Source organism: Stegostoma tigrinum, chromosome 13 (assembly GCF_030684315.1).
Source record: "Stegostoma tigrinum isolate sSteTig4 chromosome 13, sSteTig4.hap1, whole genome shotgun sequence".
Classification (NCBI taxonomy): Eukaryota; Metazoa; Chordata; class Chondrichthyes; order Orectolobiformes; family Stegostomatidae; genus Stegostoma; species Stegostoma tigrinum.
The window spans coordinates 75,554,784-75,574,771 of record NC_081366.1 but is presented as its reverse complement, the minus strand read 5'-3'; the positions used below and the strand labels follow the sequence as shown (position 1 = coordinate 75,574,771).

The following is a 19,988-nucleotide window of genomic DNA, read 5'->3' as shown; positions in this document are numbered from 1 at the left end:
CAATATTTCATAGCATCATACAGTACGGACACAGACCCTTCGGTCCAATTAGTCCATGCTGAACAAATTTGCCAAACGAAACTAGTCCCACTTGGCCATGTTTGGCCTTTATCCCTCTAATAGCCCAATAGGGACAATGAGACCAACTGTAATAACATTAACTATTAATCATTGAAACTGTTTTTATCCCATAGTGCTAAAAGATCTAGTAGGGGCAATCAAGGGAATTGTCAATTAATTAGATTAACAATCAGATTTCCACTTTGAAGAGTTTCATCTGTATAAATTAATATTAGCAGGCTCCTTCAACAGAGGGAAGATGTTGGACCAGTGGTGAAAACATCTTGGTCCATCCCTATTCACAGACTGGTTCAAATATCTTTTCGATGTTATAATGGTACCTGCGTGTGCAACTTCCTCTGGCAATACATTCCAAACAGTAAACCCAATTAGAAAGATCTTATGTTACTTTTGCTGTCTTTATGAGCCTCCTCACATAACAAAAATAAAAACCCCTTCTCATTGGATCGCAATGATTCGATGTGTTTTGTCCATGCCGACACCCTGTCCTTATTCTAGTATAAATGAGAGATTGCATGAGATTTCCCACTGAAAATCTGGCCAAGCCAGTGACACTCTTAGGATAAGATCCTTCTGTATTGCAGGAGGGCCCTATGAGAATGAATATTTTTAGCCATCAGCTGGTGCACTCCAGAGAACAGAAGAGTGTGCGATACGTTGGGCCTGCAACGAGCCTTCAGTTGGAAGGGCTTACCCCTGCGCTTACATGAAGTAACAAGAACTAGACTTACCAGCTTCCTCCTGGTGTGTGGGTTCACATTAGCAGCAGGACCTGTGTTTGTTGGCCAGACCTCATTTTGCCTGTTGCCTGGCCTTTGTCCGGATTCAGGATTTTCCTGTATGATATTGGATTCCGCTCTCAATGGAGAAACTCTTAATCCAAATCTGGGTTCTAGACTTTTTACGCCTTTCCTTTCCCCCTTACCCTTCAAACATTTCTATCTGAATGAGAATCCATACCAAAACCTTCAGCTCATTATCCATTGTCTGAAGCACTGGGGGGAATGAACGGAATCACTGAAGAGATGGACCTAGATGTTTTCACCACTGAGTCATAGAATCCCTACAGTGTGGAAATGGGCCACTTGGGCCAACAGGTCCATGCCGCTCCTTCCAATAGCATCCCACCCAAACCCATTATCTCACTCCTGATTTCCCATGTCTAACCCACCTCACCCACACACCCCCCTGGGCACTATGGGCCAAACCATCCGAACCTGCACATCTTTGGACTGTGGGAGGAAACTGGAGCACCCTGAGGAAACCCGCGCAGACACAGGGGGAATGTGCAAACTCCACACAGACAGTCGCCCCGAGGCTGGGATCAAACCCAGGCCCCTAACGCTGTGAGGCTGCAGTGCTAACCATTGACCCATCATGACACCCCTGGGCTCAAGAACTTGTTGAAAGAGCCTGATAAAACTGCTTCAAAGTGTAAATTTGTTTGTTAATGTAACTAACTGACAATTCCCTTGGTTGTTCCTCTTAGATCTATTAGCACTAAGAGATAAAGCCCCCAGTTTCATCCTGGTTTGAATGATAAATAGTTATTATATTTATATTAAATATTATATATGAAATAGTTATATCAGGGCCTCATTGTCCCGGAGCTTGGACAGGGCTATTGTTTTACCAACTGCTGCAAGCTATACCAGTGCACGTTTTAAAGCTGTTATCATGATGGGAGCACAAGATTTGGATGTGACGGAGCCCACAGTTGAATATTCTTATTCCATACTGCGTGCCACTGTACAGTTCTGGATGCCACATTACAGGAAGGATGTGAACACATGGGAGGGAGTCCAAAAAGTGGTATACAAGGCTGGCTCCAGGGAATGAACAACCTCAGTGATGAGCAGAGACTGCAGAAGGTGGGCCTGTCCTTCTTGGAAAGAACGTTAGAGAGGCTCAGAAGATAGAGATATTTTTCAAGGTCATGAGTGGGTTGGATAGACGGAGACAAACCGTTCCCATCTGTAAAAAGAACACGAGGGCATAGATTTAAAGTGATCTGCAAAAGAAGCAAGGATGAAGTGAGGAAAAACTGTTATGCTGAACGAGCAGTTAGGGTGTGGAATGCATTGCATGGAAGTGTGGTGGGGGCAGGTTCAACTGAGACATCCAAGAGGGGTTTGAACATTAAAAATAGTTTGCAAGCATGTGAGGAGTAGGCAAGAGATTAGCCTTGGGAATGATGCTTATTTAAAGGTACGATGGGTCAAAAGGCCTTTTCCTGCACAGTAAGACTTCTGCAACTCTATGAATACTTGTCCTGTACAGTTAGGAGTAGCTGAAATCCAGCAGTGCCCATTCAACTGCATGGTTCTTCATCTACAAGAATGGAGTGAGGAGTGAGAGGGGTTAGAAGTCCAGGGTGTGGTGACCGACCTGGAGTCAATGAATGGAGCTGAATTATGGAACATTCATCCACAAGATTGGTTAGCACTGCTGTCTCACAGCGCCGTGACCTGGGTTTGATTCCTCTCTCAGGTGACTGTCCGTGTGCAGTTTACACATTCTCTTCGTGTTTGTGTGGGTTTCCCCTGTGTGCTCTGGTTTCCTCCCACAGTCCAAAGATGTGCAGGGTAGGCGGACTGGCTGTGCTAAATTGTTCATTGTGCCCAGGGATGTGTAGATTATGAGGATGGATCTGGGTGGGATGCTCCGAGGGTCGGTGTGGACTTGTTGGGCCGAAGGGCCTGCTTCCTCACTGTAGGGATTCTATGAAGATTGTTATCTTGTCATAGAGTCATAGGACATGGAAACAGTTGCTTCAGTCCAATCTCCCCATGCCAACCATAATCCCAAACCAGACTAGTCCCACTTGCCTGTTCCTGGCCCTTATCCCTGTAAACCATTCCTGTTCATGTACCTATCCAAATGTCTTTTAAACACTGCAATTGTATCCACATCCACCACTTCCACAGGAAGTTCATTCCCCATTTGGGCTACTATCTGTAAAAGAGTTGCCCCCCCCCCACCCCCCGAGTCTTTCTTAAATTTTTCTCCTCTCACCTTAAAAAATGACCCCTAGTCTTGAAATCCCCACCTGAGGAAAAAGACACCAGCCATTCGCCTTATCTATACTGCTCCTGATTTTATAAACCTCTATAAGGCCACCTCTCAACCTCCTACGCTCCAGTGAAAAGAAGGCCCAACCTATCTAGCTTCTCCTTATAGCTCAAACCCTCCATTCCCAGCCACATCCTTGTAAATTCTGCAGGACCCTCCCCAGCTAAATAATCTCACGTTTTAACATTTTAACTTTTTTCTGATCTGCCACGTTTTCCTTTTTGTGGCTGAGATCTTACAAGGCTCAATCTTGGCTAAGATGGCACGGGTAATCCTAAATGCACCATTACCTGCTACAATGTCAGCGGAGACATGATTTTGTCACTACAATGCACCATGCTCCCAGTAGACAGTGCTTTTATATCTGCTGTTAAAGGAGCGAGGACAAGAATTTTACATTGAGTATCACCATTTTCAAGCATGTGTCACATAGCCAAACATCAATACAAGGACATTCTGGCTATAACCAAGCTAATACAGAGTCTGAAATCAGTGACTCTTATCCTGAATTACCTCGAATTATCTTGCAATGATCACTCCACCTATAAATTCTGCGCCTGTGCACTTCCCTTCACTTCACCTGTCAAAGGAGCAGCGCTCTGAAAGCTTGTCATTTCAAATAAACCTGTTGGACTATAATCTATGACTTTTTAGTTATAAAAACTATAACCTTTTCTGATGAAGGGTCTAAGGCCGAAACGTCAGCTTTTGTGCTCCTAATATGCTGCTCAGCCTGCTGTGTTCATCCAGCTTCACACTTTATTACCTTGAACTATAACTTGGTGCTATGTGACTTCTGACATTGCAGACATAAAAAGCTGTTAGCCCTGTAACGTGGTTGAAAGAGCTGCTTTCAGTTCAGGAAAGCACTCCGCAGCATTGAGATTTTGACCTCGCAGGGGTTGTTGTACAGATTGACCAGAATAATACTGGGTTAAATGGGTTAAATCATAAGGATAGGGTTAAATACAGAAGGCTTACATTCCCTTGAATTTTGAAGATTACGGGGTGATCAAATTGAGATGGCCACGATGATTAAAGGATTTGACAGGATAGAGAGAGGGCGATGTCATCTGGTAGGGGAAACCCAGAACAAGGGAGTCTAACTTTGTAATTAGATCACAGCTGAAATCAGGAGGTACTTGTTCATGTGAAGGGTTGTGAACATCTAGAGCTTCCTCCCCAGAAAGCCTCTGAGAGTTAATTAATTGAAAATTTCCAAACTGAAATGAATAGATTTTTGTTAGGCTGGGCTATTAATGATTACAGAACAAAGTCTTGATCGAATTGAACAGGGGAGCAGTCTTCGGGCCTGAATGGTTTATTGCTCTTCCTGTGCTGTTGTAGGGGTTTTGCAAAACTCTGACTAATGATCCAAATCCAAATACAGGCTGTGGGTATTTTCTCAATTTCCTGACCTTCAACTACATTGGCCTGACAAATAGGAGCCAAATAGCACTTTTCACAAGCACAGATTTCTCTAATTGCTTTGCAGACAGCTTCAGGAGTGTGGACACTGTTGTAATGTTGGAAATGTTATTATGCAAACCGCAGAATGCCACAAACAGGACCAGATAATTGCGGTGTCGAGTGAGAGGTAAATGCTGGCCTGGACAGCGGGGATAACTCCTCTGCTCCTTTCTCAAATACCCAATGGGAGATTTTACTTTCATCTGTGGCAGGGTCTCTCGATTTGACATCCCAGCTGATAGATAAATGGTGCAGAACTCTCGCAGTTGCTCTGCTGGTGCATCTAGTTTGATTTCTGCACTATAATCCTGGAGTGGAACATAAACCCATTAACTTCCTGACTCACTGTTGAGAGTGCCGCCAACTGAGTCACAAATAACTGAATTATTTTTGAAGAGTTAAGGTCAAATTATAACATTATTTTCCACGACATTTACATTCGTGCACTCACATACAAAACAATTTAAGAAAATTACATAGAATCCTTACCATTTGGAAGCAGACCATTAAGCCCATACCAACCCTCAAAGAGCATCCCATCCATTACCCATATCCTGTGGTTCCCATAGCTAACCTACCCAGCCTGCAAACTACGGGACAATTTAGCATGGCCGATCCACCCTAACCTGCACATCTTTGGACTGTGGGAAGAAACCAGAGCACCCGGAGGAAACCCACAAAGACACAGTGAGAATGTGCAAACTCCACACAATGACCTGAGGGTGGAATCAAACCCGGGTCCCTGGTGCTGTGAGGCTGCAGTGCTAACCACAGAGCCACTGAGCCATCCAACGCCTAGGTATTAGTCTGCTGTGAGGATATCACAAGGTTGGAGATGATTTTAAAAGTTTGAAGATTGAAGCAGCCCATGGGCATGCCAAGGAATTGTAGAATTGTTAGAGTGCAGAATGAGGCCACTCAGCCCACTGTGTCAGCACTGACTGTCTCACTTCATGCCCTCTCTCCATAACCCTGTACATTACTCCTTCCCAAAACAGCAGATGACCAATCGGAGTGCAGTTCTGATCCAAGAGCTGACAGTTACTGAGCACACTTTCTCTGATCCTTCCCTATTGCAGATAAAAGAGCTTCCTGCCCTTTCAGAAAACGCATTGAGGCTTTCAGCACATTATCCCTCTAAATGTGGCTCTGGGGACAATTTAAAACTTAGAAATGTTGTGGACTGGGTGGGTGTCCTTCCTCCCCATGGATGTCTGTCAATGTTACGCAAGTCACTGTCAAGCGGTTCCCAATGGGAGAAGATAAATCCACAAATATATACGATGTTTTGTTACTTCTGATTTTGCAAGTTGCTGCTATTCTATTTTCTAAATATTTGGTTGTCAGATGGCTCTATCTGAATGAACCACCTTGCAGTGAAGGATGGCTTAAGTTCATCTCCAATTCTGATGCATTAACCCTTTGAAGGGTGCAGGTATTGTAGCTAACTTGAACCCAATGATTCACTTCAATCACACTTTTCAAATGTTAATCTGCTGGCCATCACAGACTCACATGTGTCGTGGATGGTCTATTTACATGGATAAAGATGAGTGCAGAAACGGCAGGCACCCCAATACTCTGCAGCAAAATTAACTTTTATTTCACTCATAGCTGTACAGGATGGCACACAATTATACTAGCAAGGATAAGGTAAGTAGCCAATCTCTTTCACCCAGGGTAGCACAGTCCAAACCTAGATGGCGTGGGTTTAAGAATAGTGGGTCACAAGTTTCACAACAGCAGATTGTAGGCCAATGGGCTCATTTGAAATCACAAGCTTTTGGAGCACTGCTCCTTCGTCAAGCGACTTCACAAGCTCCGAAAACCTGTGGTTTCAAATAAATCTGTTGGACTATAACCCGGTGTCATGCAGTTTCTGACTTTGTCCCCCCATGTCCAACACCAGCACCTCCATGTTGAGGTGAGAGGGGAAAAGTTTTAAAGAGACCGGCGGGACATCTTTATCACACAGAGGGTGGTGCGTATATGGAACAAGCTGCCAGAGGTAGTGGTGGAGGAAGGTACAATTATAATATTGAAAAGGCATCTGGACAGCTACATGAACAGGAAGGATGTTAAGGGGCGTTGGGGCAAACACCAGCGAACGGGACTAATCTAGTTTAAGAAATCTGGTCAGCATGGGCAAGTTGGACCAAAGGATCTGTTTCTGTGGACAATATTCTCTGGAAAATGGGGAACCTGCGGATGTGGTGTATCTGGATTTCCACAAGGCATTTGACTTAGTGCCACGCCAAAGGCTGCTACATAAGATAACGGTGCACAATATTACAGGCAATGTATTGGCATGGAGAGAGGATTAGTTGACCAGTAAAAAGCAGAGTAGGGGTAAATGGGTGTTTTTCTGATTGGCAATCAGTGGCTAGTGGTGTGCCTCAGGGATCAGTGTTGGGACCGCAATTGTTTAAAATTTACATAGATGATTTGGAGTTGGGGACTAAATGTGGCATGTCAAAATTTGCAGATGATACTAAGGATTGCAGGTGCAGCCGGTAATTAAAAAGGCATCTGGAATTTTGTCTGCCATTGCTCGAGGGATGGAGTTTAAAAACAGGGAGGTTATGCTGCAGCTGTATAGGGGCCTGGTGAGGCCACATCTGGAGTACTGTGTGCAATTTTGGTCTCCTTACTTGAGAAGAGATATACTAGCACTGGAGGGGTGCAGAGGAGATTCACTCTGTTGATTCCAGAGTTGAGAGGGTTGGATTATGAGGAGAGACTGAGTAAACTGGGATTATATTCATTGGATTCAGAAGAATGAGGGGAGATCTTACAGAAACATATAAGATTATGAAGGGAATAGATAAGGTGGAGACAGGGAGGTTGTTTCCGCTAGCAGGTGAAACTTGGACTAGAGGACATCACCTCAAAATAAAGGGAAGCGGATGTAGGACTGAGGTCAGGAGGAACTTCTTCACCCAAAGGGTTCATTTCTGAAGAAGGGTCCAGACCTGAAACGTCAGCTTTCCTGCTCCTCTGATGCTGCTTGGCCTGCCTGTGTTCATCCAGCTCCTACACCATGTTATCTCAGATTCTCCAGCATCTGTAGTTCCTACTATCTCCAATTTACATCATTCCTGCTCTCTTCTCCTCCTATCTTCTCCCCTCCCCCAACTGATATCTATAATGTCCTACATTTTCTTCCAGCATCTGTTTTATTTACCTCATCCTTGCGTGCAAATGCACTCCTCTTTCTCTCTCTCTCTCCTGCTCTTTCTCTCTCTCTCTCTCACTTTCACACTTCCATTCTGTGGCTCTTTGGCTTCTGTTTGTAGCTGTGGATCCTTTTCAACCCCTGTGTGTATTTTACTTGTCAGTCTAATCGTGATTTGAACCTGAACTACAAAAACAGATGATATGTATGTCACACCATTTGCACAGTGGGTCAGAGCTGATTGGCACTTAAACAAATAGTTCAGCACCAAATGTTCTATTTTTGAAGACAAAGAGGTTTTAGTGGTAAGTCAAGGTTCTGTTTTAGAACAGTTGACATTTCCTCAGTAACAGTGAACAAGAAGGCAGGAATTTTAAACTTTTGGACATGCTGCGGTGAAATTTTCCACCCAGTAAAATGAAAAGCCTGACGGTGCAAAGGGAGCATTTCACTAAGTGATGGTCAGGTTATCTAGCTGACAACCCAAAATTGTTTCTTTTTTAGTCAAAGTTTTAGGCCTTAAAAATCTATACTGCTTATTGTCTCCGATGTGGCAATATGGGGAGGGGACAAGGGTCAGGATTGGTCAGCGAGGTGGGAGGAGCAGTTAGCAGGGACAGTAGATTGACGGGTGTGTTGGGTCAAGGAGGCGGGAATGAGAGGGAGGGTTGGTTCTGGGATAAGGCTGGGGGGTGGGGAGATTTTAGAACTGGTGAATTCCATGTTTAGGCCATCAGGCTGAAGGATCCCGAGGCGGAATGTGAGGTGCTGCTCCTCCAGTTTGCGGGTGGTGTCATTGTGAAACTGGAGGAGGCCCAGGATGGACATGTCACCCAGGGAGTGGGGTGGAGGGGTGGTGTTGAAATGGCAACCGGTTTGTTGCGTACACAGCATAGATCCTGTACCAAATGGTTTCTGAGTCTACACTTGGTGTCAGTGATGTACAGGAGGCCACATTGGGAGCATCTGTGCTCTGTACACGACAAATGACAACACCTTCCAGTTACCAACCGTTTTAACTCCCATTTCCATCCCGCCCTCATTTTCACCTGGTCTATCTCTGACTCTTCCCTTCCCTTCCTTGATATTTCTGTTTGCATTTCTGATTGACTTACCAATAATATTCACTACAAACCCACTGACTCCCACAGCTGCCTGGACCATACATCCTCACATGCTGCTTTCTGTAAAGACACCATCCCATTCTCTCAGTTCCTCCATCTCCGTTGCATATGTTTAGATGAGGTCAACTTCAACAAAGGAGCTTCCGAAATGTCCACATTCTTCCTCAGCTGGGGACTCCCCAACTCTGTTGTCGACAGGGCCCTCAACTGGGTCTGACCCATCTCCCGCCCTTCCCTCCTCACCCCTTCTCTTCACTCCTGCTACAGTGATAGCATTCCCTTTACCCTCACCTGCCACCCCACCAGCATCCCACATCCAGAAGATCATCAGACCCATTTCTGCCACCTCCAGCAAAATGCCAGCACCAGACTCATATTCCCCTCCCCTCCCTTGACCACCTTCTGCAGGGACCGTTCCCTCCAGGACACAGTGGTCCACTCTTCCTTCACCCCCAACAAGCCCCCACAGCCCTACAGCACCTTCCCTGTCACCAGCGAAGGTGCTACACAAACTGGATAGAAGTCTAGAAAATGGTGAGATGCACAGATAGGGTTGATGGTCGGGATCTTTTTTCTTAGAGTGGAAATGTCGAACATTTAAAGTGGGAGGGAGAAAGTTCAAAGGAGAGGTGAGGAGCAAGTGTTTTACACAGAGAGAGGTAGGAGTGTGGAAAACACTGCCCGGGGTGATAGTGGAGGCAGATACAATAGGAGCATTTAAGGGACTTTTAGATCGGCACATGGATATGAAAGGAATGGAGGGATATGAACCAACGGCAGGCAGAAGGGATTAGTTTCAGTTGACATCGTATTCAGCACAACATGGTGGGCCGAAGGGCCTGTTCCTGTGCTGTACGGTTCCATGTTCTATCACTAGACTTCTTATCCAAAGTGTCCTGGGGACGTCAGTTTGAATCCTGCCACAGTGGATGGTGGGATTTAAATTCAATTTTAAAAAATCTGGAATTAAGAATAATAACCATGAAGCAATTGTTAGAGTAAACCCCATCTGGTTCACTAATGTCCATTCTCTTCTGTTCTGGCCTAGATGTGACTCCAGACCCACATCAATGTGGTTGACTTGTAACTTGCTTACCAAATAGGGATGAGCGATAAATGCCTAGCCTAGGCAGTGACACCCACATTCCATGAATGTGGAAATAAATTAACATTCTCCCAGATTTAATGGAAGGACAGGGCCTATGGTACCTTGTAACCTCCATTGGGAAACGGTGCTCAGTAGTTAGAGCTTACACAAGAGAGAGAGAGGTGGCCATTTCGTATGTTGCAATTCTTTACCAACTTCCTAAGAGATCACCAGCAAAATACAACAGTAACTAGGCTTCCAATGCCATTCCTTGACTGAGAATTGGATTACAATGTCCTGAGGAGAGGCAAGATTCCACCAGGATGCAAAGTTACATTTCTGCAAGCCCTTCATTAAAAGTATCGCGGGGTACCGTGGAACCAGTAAAGCATTATGCAAAGGGTTTGTACCAGCATTTGACAAGGTGTGTGAACAGAAAGTAGAAGGAACCATTCGAGGTCTAATGCGGCCTGTCTACTCACTGATGATGATGAGGGTGTAGTTGAGATGGATACTGCCAAACCCATTGGTTGCTCTGCAGACGTACACTCCAGCGTCTTCCACTTCCACCTCCTTGATTTTGAGCCCATGCTGGAGGACTCGGAACCTCGTCCAGCCACTGTGGATGGTGCGTCCGTCCTTGATCCACATGGTCAGCGGGGGAGGGTCGCCCTCTACAGGACAGGCCAACCTGACTGTGCGGCCAAGCTTCACCACCTGCCGGCTCATCACTTTCTTCACAATCCTTGGAGGACCTGGATTCAGACGTTAAAGAGAGGTCAGAGGTCAGTAAGGTTGGCAGGGGGGATGTTGGTATAAACTCTGAGGGAAGGCATTAAAATGAAATCCACTCATCAGCTTCAGGCATCTCTAGTATCCTCCAACCTGACATTTTCCCCACAGATCTGAGCTCCTCAGGTTCAAGGTGGGCAGGATCCATTGTGATCGGGGTGAAGTTACCTTACAGCCTCCCTCTGTTTGGTGACACTGCAGGGGAATACAGCTTTGACTGGTACACGTGAGCCTTTAGCCTGTGATGAGTACACAATCTGAGTGCAGAATATCTCACTGGCATTCATAGCAACATTAAACATTTAATTCAGGGTCACCGGACCTGAAATGTTAACTCTGTTTTCTCCTTCACAGATGCTGCCAGACCTGCTGAGCTTTTCCAGCAACTTTGGTTTTTGTTCATTTTGATACATGGTGGTTCTGCGCCCTACCTCCAAATACAAATCTTTGCCTCATAATCTCTCAATGTCCTTAGCAAATAAGAATTCATTCTTCTCAGATTCCAAACGAGCAATTTACCTGGCATCAATTACCATTGGTGGAAGAGATCTCCTAACATAGAGTCAAACAGCATGGAAACAGACCCTTTGGTCGAACAAGTCCATGCCAAACATAATCCCAAACTAAACTGGTCCCACCTGCCTGCTCCTATCTCATATCCCTCCTTTCCTATTCATGCACTTATCCAATTGTCTTTTAAACGTTGTTATTGTGCCCACATCCACCACTTCCACATGCGAGCCACCTTTACATTTCAAAAGTATAATTGATGAAACACGGGTGTTTGCCAGCTCGACAAGGATTCATTGCCCGTCCCTAGCTGCCCTTGAGAAGATGGTAGTGAGTTGCCCCCTTGAACCGCTGCGGCTCGTGTGCTGTAGGTTTACCCACAATGCGCTTGGAGCGTGACTTCCAGGATTTTGACCCAGCAACTCTGAAGGGGCAGCGATATATTTTCCAAGTCAGGATGGTGAGCGGCTTGCAGAGGGACTCACACAATCCTCTCCACTGGGGTCTTCCTCAAGCTCTGGTGTTAGAACTGAATCCCACCTCAGTCATTGAACAATGTGCAAACACAGTGAAACCACTCCGTTCCCCAGAACATGTTTTGAGGGGCAACTGCAGCTAAAACACAGCTGCCATCCCCACACACCACATATATACCCTTTAAGAAAGTAATCCAATGTGTTATTCTGCGACAATGAAACAACTGTTTACTATAGTGCATTTTGACCATGTCCCTTAATTCTGCATTAGACAACGGCAAGCAAAGATTCTAGGTTTCTCATGTCCAGCTTGCATTCTGCCAGAGACATTCAGCTCCCGGTCTGTTTCCACATCGACAAAAGAGCTGAATTCCAGAGGTGAGGTGAGAGTGACAGCCCTTGACATCAAAGCTTCATCCAACTGAGTATCAAGGGGTCCGAGCAAAATTGGAGTCAATGAGAATCAAGGCAAAACATTTCCACTAGCTGGAATCAGACTGAGCTAAAGGAAGATGGTCATAGTTGTTGGAAGTCAGTTAACACAGCTCCAGGATATCTCCGCAGGAGTTCCTCAGTGTAGAATCCAAGGCACAACCATATTCTTTTGCTTCATTTGTGACCTTCTGTCCATCATAAGATCAGAAGTGGGGATGTTCGCTGATGATCACACAATGTTCAGCACCATTCATGGCTCCACAGATGCTGAAGCAGCCCATGTTCACATGTAGCAAGATCTGGACAATATCCAGGCTTCGGCTGACAAGTGGCAAGTAACATTCATGCCACACAAATTCCAGACAATGACCATCACCCAATAAGAGATAAATAACTATCGCTCCATGATAATCAACAGCTTTACTATCCCTGAGTCCCTCACTGTCAACATCCCTTGGGGCTATCATTAACAGGAGCTCATCTGGACTAGCTATATATGTACAGTGGCTACAAGAGCAGGTCAGAGGCTAGAAGTCTGCAGCGAGTAACTCATCTCCTGTCTCCACCGTCGACACGGCACAAGTCAGGACTGCGACGGAATACTCCCCACTTGCCTGGACTAGTGCCGTTCCAACAAAACTCAGGAAGCTCAACACCATCCAGGACAAAACAGCCTGCTTGATTGGTACTAGATCCACAAGCATCCACTCCCTCCAACACCGACGCTCAGCAGCAGCAGTGTGCACTATCAACAAGATGCACTGCAGAAATTCACTAAGGATCCTTAGACAGTACCTTCCAGAACTATGGCCACCGCCATCCAGAAGGACAATGTCAGCACATTGATGGGAACTTGAGTTTAGTTGAAACGCCACTACTTTGAAGTTCCCCTCCAAGCCACTCACCATTCTGACTTGAAAATATATTGCCGTTCCTTCAGTATCACAGGATCCAAATTGTGGGACACCCTCCCTATCTAACGGCATTGTGGTATACCTAGAGCAGATGAACTGCTGTGGTTCGAGAGGGCAGCTCACCACCTCCTTCTCAAGGGCAACTAGGGATGGGCAATAACTCTCGTTACATCATGGCCACATCTCATTACAAAAAAACAGTCAGCGCACTGCCCTGATGGAAATCACATCCACTCGGAATTAGCATAAAGCAATATTCTTCTGCCCCTGGATTTCCCTGGATTTGAGCTTTGAGCTTAAACGAGAAACTAGGAAGTACCATATCGTAGCCCACAAAATAGAGAGGGCTGGAGGCTTTAAAATACATGTTGACGTTACTGAGATAATAAGGTGTAGAGTTGGATGAACACAGCAGGCCAAGCAGCATCACAGGAGCAGGAAGTGTGTCGATGCACGCAAAGAGATTGGGTGCTTCAATTTGTATTTGCAAATGGTGCACGCCTGTAACTTTGGGAATGTATTTGTTTATTTTTGTTGAAAATAGGGTGGGATACCTGTGCTGCAACTGATTGCAGAAGCAATGGTAAGGATGGTGCCTCTACATATTTTGGGTTTCTACTTAAGACTGCACTTTTCTGGTTTTTCACTTCCACCTCCAGTGATCTACATGGGAGCCCACACTAGCTGGGAGCATTAGTGACACATTAACAACTCTGTTCACAGATGCTGCCAGGCCTGCTGAGTTTTTCCAACAACTTCTGTTTTTGTTCTACCTGGCAGCATTAGTCAGTGAGAGGTTATTGGCCTGAGGGACAGAGGGCCGCTGTCTGCTGGGATTGGGAGAGTTCACAATTCGAAATGATCTTAGTGCCTCGAGTCAGTCAGAAGCAACCCACTCCTCAACAAAAACTGAAAGAACTGCGCTTGCTGTAAACCAGAAACAAAAACAGAAGTTGCTGGAAAAGTTCAGTAGGCCTGGCAGCACCCATGGAGAGAAATCAGAGTTAGTGTTTCGTGTTGAGTGATCTTTCCTCAGGACTACCCACTCCTTCTGGTTTGCATTTAAATGCAGCTACTTGAGGGTTCATCATTCACGCTTAGAGATGACCACACACAAAATTCCTTTTTTTGTTTCACACCCCAGTGAAAAAAACAGATTTTTTGAAAAATGTGCACAGTGTACAACAGTGATATATTACCCTGGATCATACTGCCTCTCTCATAATATTTGCTGTGTCATCAGTTTACACATACACACACGCACGCTGCATGCACACAGACACACACGGACACATACACACATGCACGTATACACAGGCAACACACACACACACACACACACACACACACACAAACTCACATATGCACACACAGAAACACGTAAACACATGCACATATACACAGGCAGACACACACACACACACAAACTCACATACACGCACAAAGACACAACAAACATGCACACAGACACACACGGACACACACACACATAGACACACACACAGACACACACAGAAACACACACTCCTTATTTATTCAGCAAGGCAAAGGTTAACGGAAAGTGAAAACATCATGTGATGTTTTACTGAAATGGATTCCAGCTCTGAGCCTGTGTTTCTTGGAAGTGATGGCCCTACTTTTCCTCCCTCGCGCCTCATTCTTAACGTTCCCTTTTCTGACTTACCCCGTCCCTGGAGGTTCTCTCTCTGCATTGATGTCGGAAAGTTTCTGTGCCAGAAACCTGGCAAGTGTGTACCTTGGACGGCTCTGTACCTTCACATTTATTCAAATCATTTCCTGTTGCATTACCAGCTTATTCCAAGCAGCAACCTCTCGTTTTCACTTCAGATGTGAATGGATCATTTGTGAATGCAGTTTGTAAATGGGTGCGATTTTGTTTTTGCTTGTGTGTCCCAGGGCGAAACTTAATAACTCCCAGGACTCTGCGACAACAGGCTCAAATCACTACAGTCAATTGTATCTCTTTAAATGTTATTTCACATTTTCTCTTCTTTCCATACGGACTGCCAAATCTGCCAGCTCTGTGCTTTAATAAGCACTGGTCCTGCTACTGAATCATAGTGAGCATTACGTTGGGATCTGACTGTAGCCTTCACTTTAAGCAGCTCGTCAAGCAACAGACAAGTCTAGGAATCATCTCTACAAGTGACATTTAACCCTTTCTGAGAGTATCCCTCTTGCCCCAGGAATGCTCAGGGAGTACTTTGCCACTTCAACCAGGATTGTGAAACTCAACGCAGGCCACAGTGTTTATTTCCATTTCTGTAGTGCACCCTGCATACCCTGTGCCAAATGGAGAAATGCAGTGAACTGGAGGGTAGAAGTGAAGAAGCTTGTTTTGAGGAGGTTGCATTGGGAGTCGGGGTGGGGGGGGGGGGGTGCGTGGTGGTGGCTGGTGGTGTGGGTTAGTGAGAGTACAATTGGTCAAAGAAGTGTTTTTCTTTAGGAGCGTCTTGGAGACGGGAAGAGGAGGTGACAAGGGCTGAAGGAATTTCGAGATGGAGTTCCAGTCGGCAGGGGCTGATCAACCTGGTGACCCCAAGAGAAACGTGTTTGCCCACTGAGCTGGCAAGGGAACTTAAAACCCTTCTGAAACTAAAGGGTTCCTTTCATCTTTCAAACACTAGTTAGAGCTGCTTTAGAAATGGAGAGAGTCGAAAATATACAGGAAGCAAAATCAGAAAAATAACAAACAATAAAAACAAAGACTTCACTTAGAATTCTTTCTTCTGCCAGCTCCTTTTTCATGTTTATTTATTTCTTCAGACCGTGCCTGATAATTACAATTCAGATCCAAGTACAATTCCAACATAATCCCAGAATGGAATTCCGATATATCAAGTAATTTCCACTTTCCCCATATGATTTAGAATCCCCAAGCCAGGCATAACACTTGCATCCATCATCTTGGTCCAACGATAATATTTCTCCTTATTTCTCATGTTTTCAGATTCTCCCTCAGGCCGGGATCATGCTGCTCACTCGCACACCCCAAGCTGCCAGTGCCCCGCTCACCTTCCTCAGGTCTCTGCTTCTCAGAAAGGCATTGAGGCCAAAAAAAAACTGTGACTCAGATGCCCTTCTCCAAACTTGCCCTCTCAACATCTCTGGCTATCACTGCTCCAGCCTCAGCGGCCATGCTTCCAGTCACCGCCTGGCTCTGCAATCCACTGCACCCTCCCCATCTCCTTCATAAAAACCCTTATCTCCAAACTTCTGACCAGCTGCCCAATCTGACAATGCTCCTTTGCTGCATCTTGGGATGGTTCTCCCAATAGTATCAAGATGCTGTTGGTGGCATGTCACAGTTCGGATCCTTGATGAGTGAAGGGCTGGAAGGTTATTGGACATACGGGGGAATATGGAGCTACAGCCTTATTGAATGGTAGAGTAAGCTTGTGAAGTCTGCATCTGATACTGGAGTCTGCAGCTGTGAAAGGTGGTGATTGGAGCTCATACCTCACCAGGAAATTCTCTCCTCCTTATTGCCCAGCATTGTTTAAGGTTCGATTCCACTCCCAGGCGACTGTCAGTGTGGAGTTTACACATTCTCCCCATGTCTATGTGGGTTTCCTCCGGGTCCTCCGGTTTCATCCCACAGTCCAAAGATGTGCAGGCTCGGTGGATTGGCCATGCTAAATTGTCCATAGTGTTCAGGGGTGTGTAGTTTAGGTGGGTTATAGGGTGATGGGTCTGGGTGGGATGCTCTGAGGGTCAGTGTGGACTTGTTGGGCGGAAGGACCTGGTTCCACACTGTAGGGATTCTATTGTTGCAAGGTTTTGCAGATTGAGGGTTGCATTATGAATGCATGTCCATTGGCCATCCAGGCCTGGGAGTGGGACTTGAAGCCGGAAAGTCTGAGTTCAGAAGCAGGAATGCACATATTGTGCTACAAGTCTGTTAAAGATGTTACTGAATGGCTAACTAAATTGCTGTTCTGCCCCATTGTTGTGTACATGAGAAAACACACCTATCAGACAGTGGTCATGGTTTTTGCCTCTGTTATTACTGGGGGGAGGCATCTTAGGGAGGTGGGATTGGGTGACACTATTGTTTTCTTGTTATTTATACAGCAAAGGCCTGAGCTGTGTGAGTGGGAAAATGTTTGGAAGAGGAAGTAAAGAGTGATTTGATTTATTATTGTCATATGTACCTAGGCACAGTGAAAAGTTTTGTTTTGCACGCAGTACAGGCAAATTGTAACATACAAAGATCAAAGGGTGATTGAACAGAGCGAGGAATACAAAGTTATGGTTGCAAAGAAAGGTACAGAAAAAAAACAAGATTAACATTAGACTTGAAATTTGAGTGGTCCATTCAGCAGTCTAGTAACAGCGGGGAAGAAGCTGCTCTTGAACATATTGGTGCGTGTGTTTAAGCTTTTGTAAATTCTGCTCATCGGAAGAGGTTGGAAGAGATTATAAACTGGCTGGGAGGGGTCTTTGATGATGTTGTCTGCCTTCCTGAGGCAGTGAGAAGTATAGATGGAGTCATTGGATGGAAGGTTGGTTTGTGTGATGGTCTGGGCTGTGTTCACAACTCTCTGTAATTTCTTATGATCCTGGGCACAGCAGTTACCATAGCTATGCGTGATACCTCCAGATAGAATGTTTTCTATGGTGAGTCTATGGAATTGTGAATTGACAGCAGAGAAGATGGACTGGAAGGAGGAAGGAAATCAAGCTGGAGCTTGAGTAAGATGGGAGAAGACAGGAAAAGAAGAAAGATACAGCTGAGGGAAAGAGGGATTATATGCTTAAGAGAACATGAAAAATATCAAGGATATTGGTCATGTAAAATAGAAACAGAAAAAGCTGGCAAAACCCAACAGATCTGGCAGTAACTGTGGAGAGAGGAACAGAATTAACGTCTTTAGTCTGATGAAGGGCCTGTACTGTGCTGTACTGTTCTATATTCTATGAAAGCATTTGTAATGCAGAGTGTGAATTTAGTTTAAAAAATAATTTAATAAAATGAAGATAATGGCTTCCCATTAAATCAGAGTGCATAACAGTTTGTTGGCCAGTTCTCACAGAGTTCTGTTCACTGTCCATCACCCTCACCCCTCCTGCAAATGAAATCTTTCCCTTCCACTCCCTCATCACTGGTGGATCTATGAATCCTCTGGTCTTTAAGGGATCCAATGATTACGAAGAAAGGCGACTGGTTAGATGTTGTTAAACTCAAAAAGGGGTGCAGAAAAGATTTACAAGGATGTTTCCAGGGGTTGGAGGGCTTGAGTTATAAGGAAACGCTGAATAGGCCGGGGTTATTTTCCCTGGAGCGTCAGAGGTTGAGGGGGTGAACTAATCCAAGTTTACAAAATTGCCGGGAGCATGGAGAGGGTGAAAGCCAAGGTCTTTTCCCTGGGGTGGGAGAATCCAAAACTAGAGGGGCATAAGTTTAAGGTGAGAGGGGAAACATTTAAAAGAGACCTAAAGGGCAACTTGTTCACACAGAGGGTGGTGTGTGTATGGAATGAGCTGCCAGAGGAAATGGTGGAGGCTGGTACAATTACAACATTTAAAAGGCATCTAGATGGGTATATGAATAGGAAGGGTTTAGAGGGATATGGGCCAAATGCTGGTGACAGAGACAAAATTAATTTAGGATATCTGGTCAGCACGGATGAGTTGGGCTGAAAGGCCTGTTTCCATGCTGTACAGCTCTATGACTCTATTGTGTTGGTTTAACCTGATGGTCACCACACCTCAGGGGAAGGGAGAGGTCGAGAAGGAGAGTCCTTCATGGTTAACTCAGCTGGCGTAGGAATTGAAGCCACAATATTCAGAGTTTCTTTGCATTGCAACCCAACACCTTAGAATTAATGAAGGCCAGCAAATGCCGGAACTCAGAAACAAAAGCTAAAAATGCTGGAAAAAAACTCAGCAAGACTGGCAGCATCTGTGGAGAGGAAGCAGAGTTAATGCTTTGGTTCCAGTAACTCTTCTTCAGAACACGCAGAATTGACCCCTGGGATGGAAGCAACTTTTTTTGCAAGACCACAAGAAATGACAGAGAGTCAGGAACACAGCCCAGTTCATCAGCCAAACCAGTCTTCCATGCTGGTTGGCTCCATTTATACTTCCCATTTCCTTGAGAAAGCAACCAGCATCATCAAAGACCCCTCCTATACACTCTCTTCCACCCTCTTCCATCGGGCAGAACAGATAAAAGTTTGAAAACACGTACCAACAGATTTAAGAACAGCTTCTTCCCTGCTGTTCTCAGACTTTTAAATGGGCCTCTCAAGTGTTAATTCTGATCTCTCTCTCTGCACCTTCTCTGCAGCTGTAACACTGTATTGTACACTCCGTTCTGCTACCCTGAAGCACTCAGTATGGCACAATCTGCCTGTATGGCACACAAAACAAAACTTTTCACTGTATGTCGGTACATGTGACATCAATCAATCAAAAAAAAGCTATCAACCTTTCACAGGCATGGGGAAATTAAACGGTGCGAAACATGCCCAAGAAAGAGCTGAAGCTAATATTTCACCTTCAAGTCACAACATCCATCATATTTTCCCTTCATTTCATATTCTAGCTTTACAAATACATTTCTGAAGAAGGGTCCAGACCCAAAACGTCAGCCTTCCTGCTCCTCTGATGCTGCTTGGCCTGCTGTGTTCAGCCAGCTCCACACCTTGCTATTTTTCTTACAAATACATAATTCTCTTTTACATGGTGTAAATGGCACTTCTCACTCTATAGTCACTCTCAAACAATTCATTTTGAATTACCTTCTGTAAAATTCTACCTGTGATTCAAATAGCCACTCTCAGCCTCACTGTTGTTCCTGTTTCACCAATCAGTGATCACAAAATC

The 19,988-nt window shown here is 45.1% G+C and overlaps 1 protein-coding gene across 4 annotated transcripts in view; it reads right to left on the bottom strand.

Annotated features, from left to right (window-relative positions):
- The window catches only part of LOC125458081 (fibroblast growth factor receptor-like 1), a 166,345-nt gene that overhangs the window by 88,447 nt on the left and 57,910 nt on the right, over positions 1 to 19,988 (bottom strand). For 3 of the 4 annotated variants that reach the window (XM_048542957.2, XM_048542956.2, XM_048542958.2), the window contains one exon: positions 10,492 to 10,764. The exons of the other annotated variant lie outside the window; for it this stretch is intronic. In XM_048542957.2, coding sequence (XP_048398914.1) covers positions 10,492 to 10,764 — 273 coding nt within the window. The remainder of the gene's footprint in view (positions 1 to 10,491; positions 10,765 to 19,988) is intronic. 4 annotated transcript variants of the gene reach the window in all.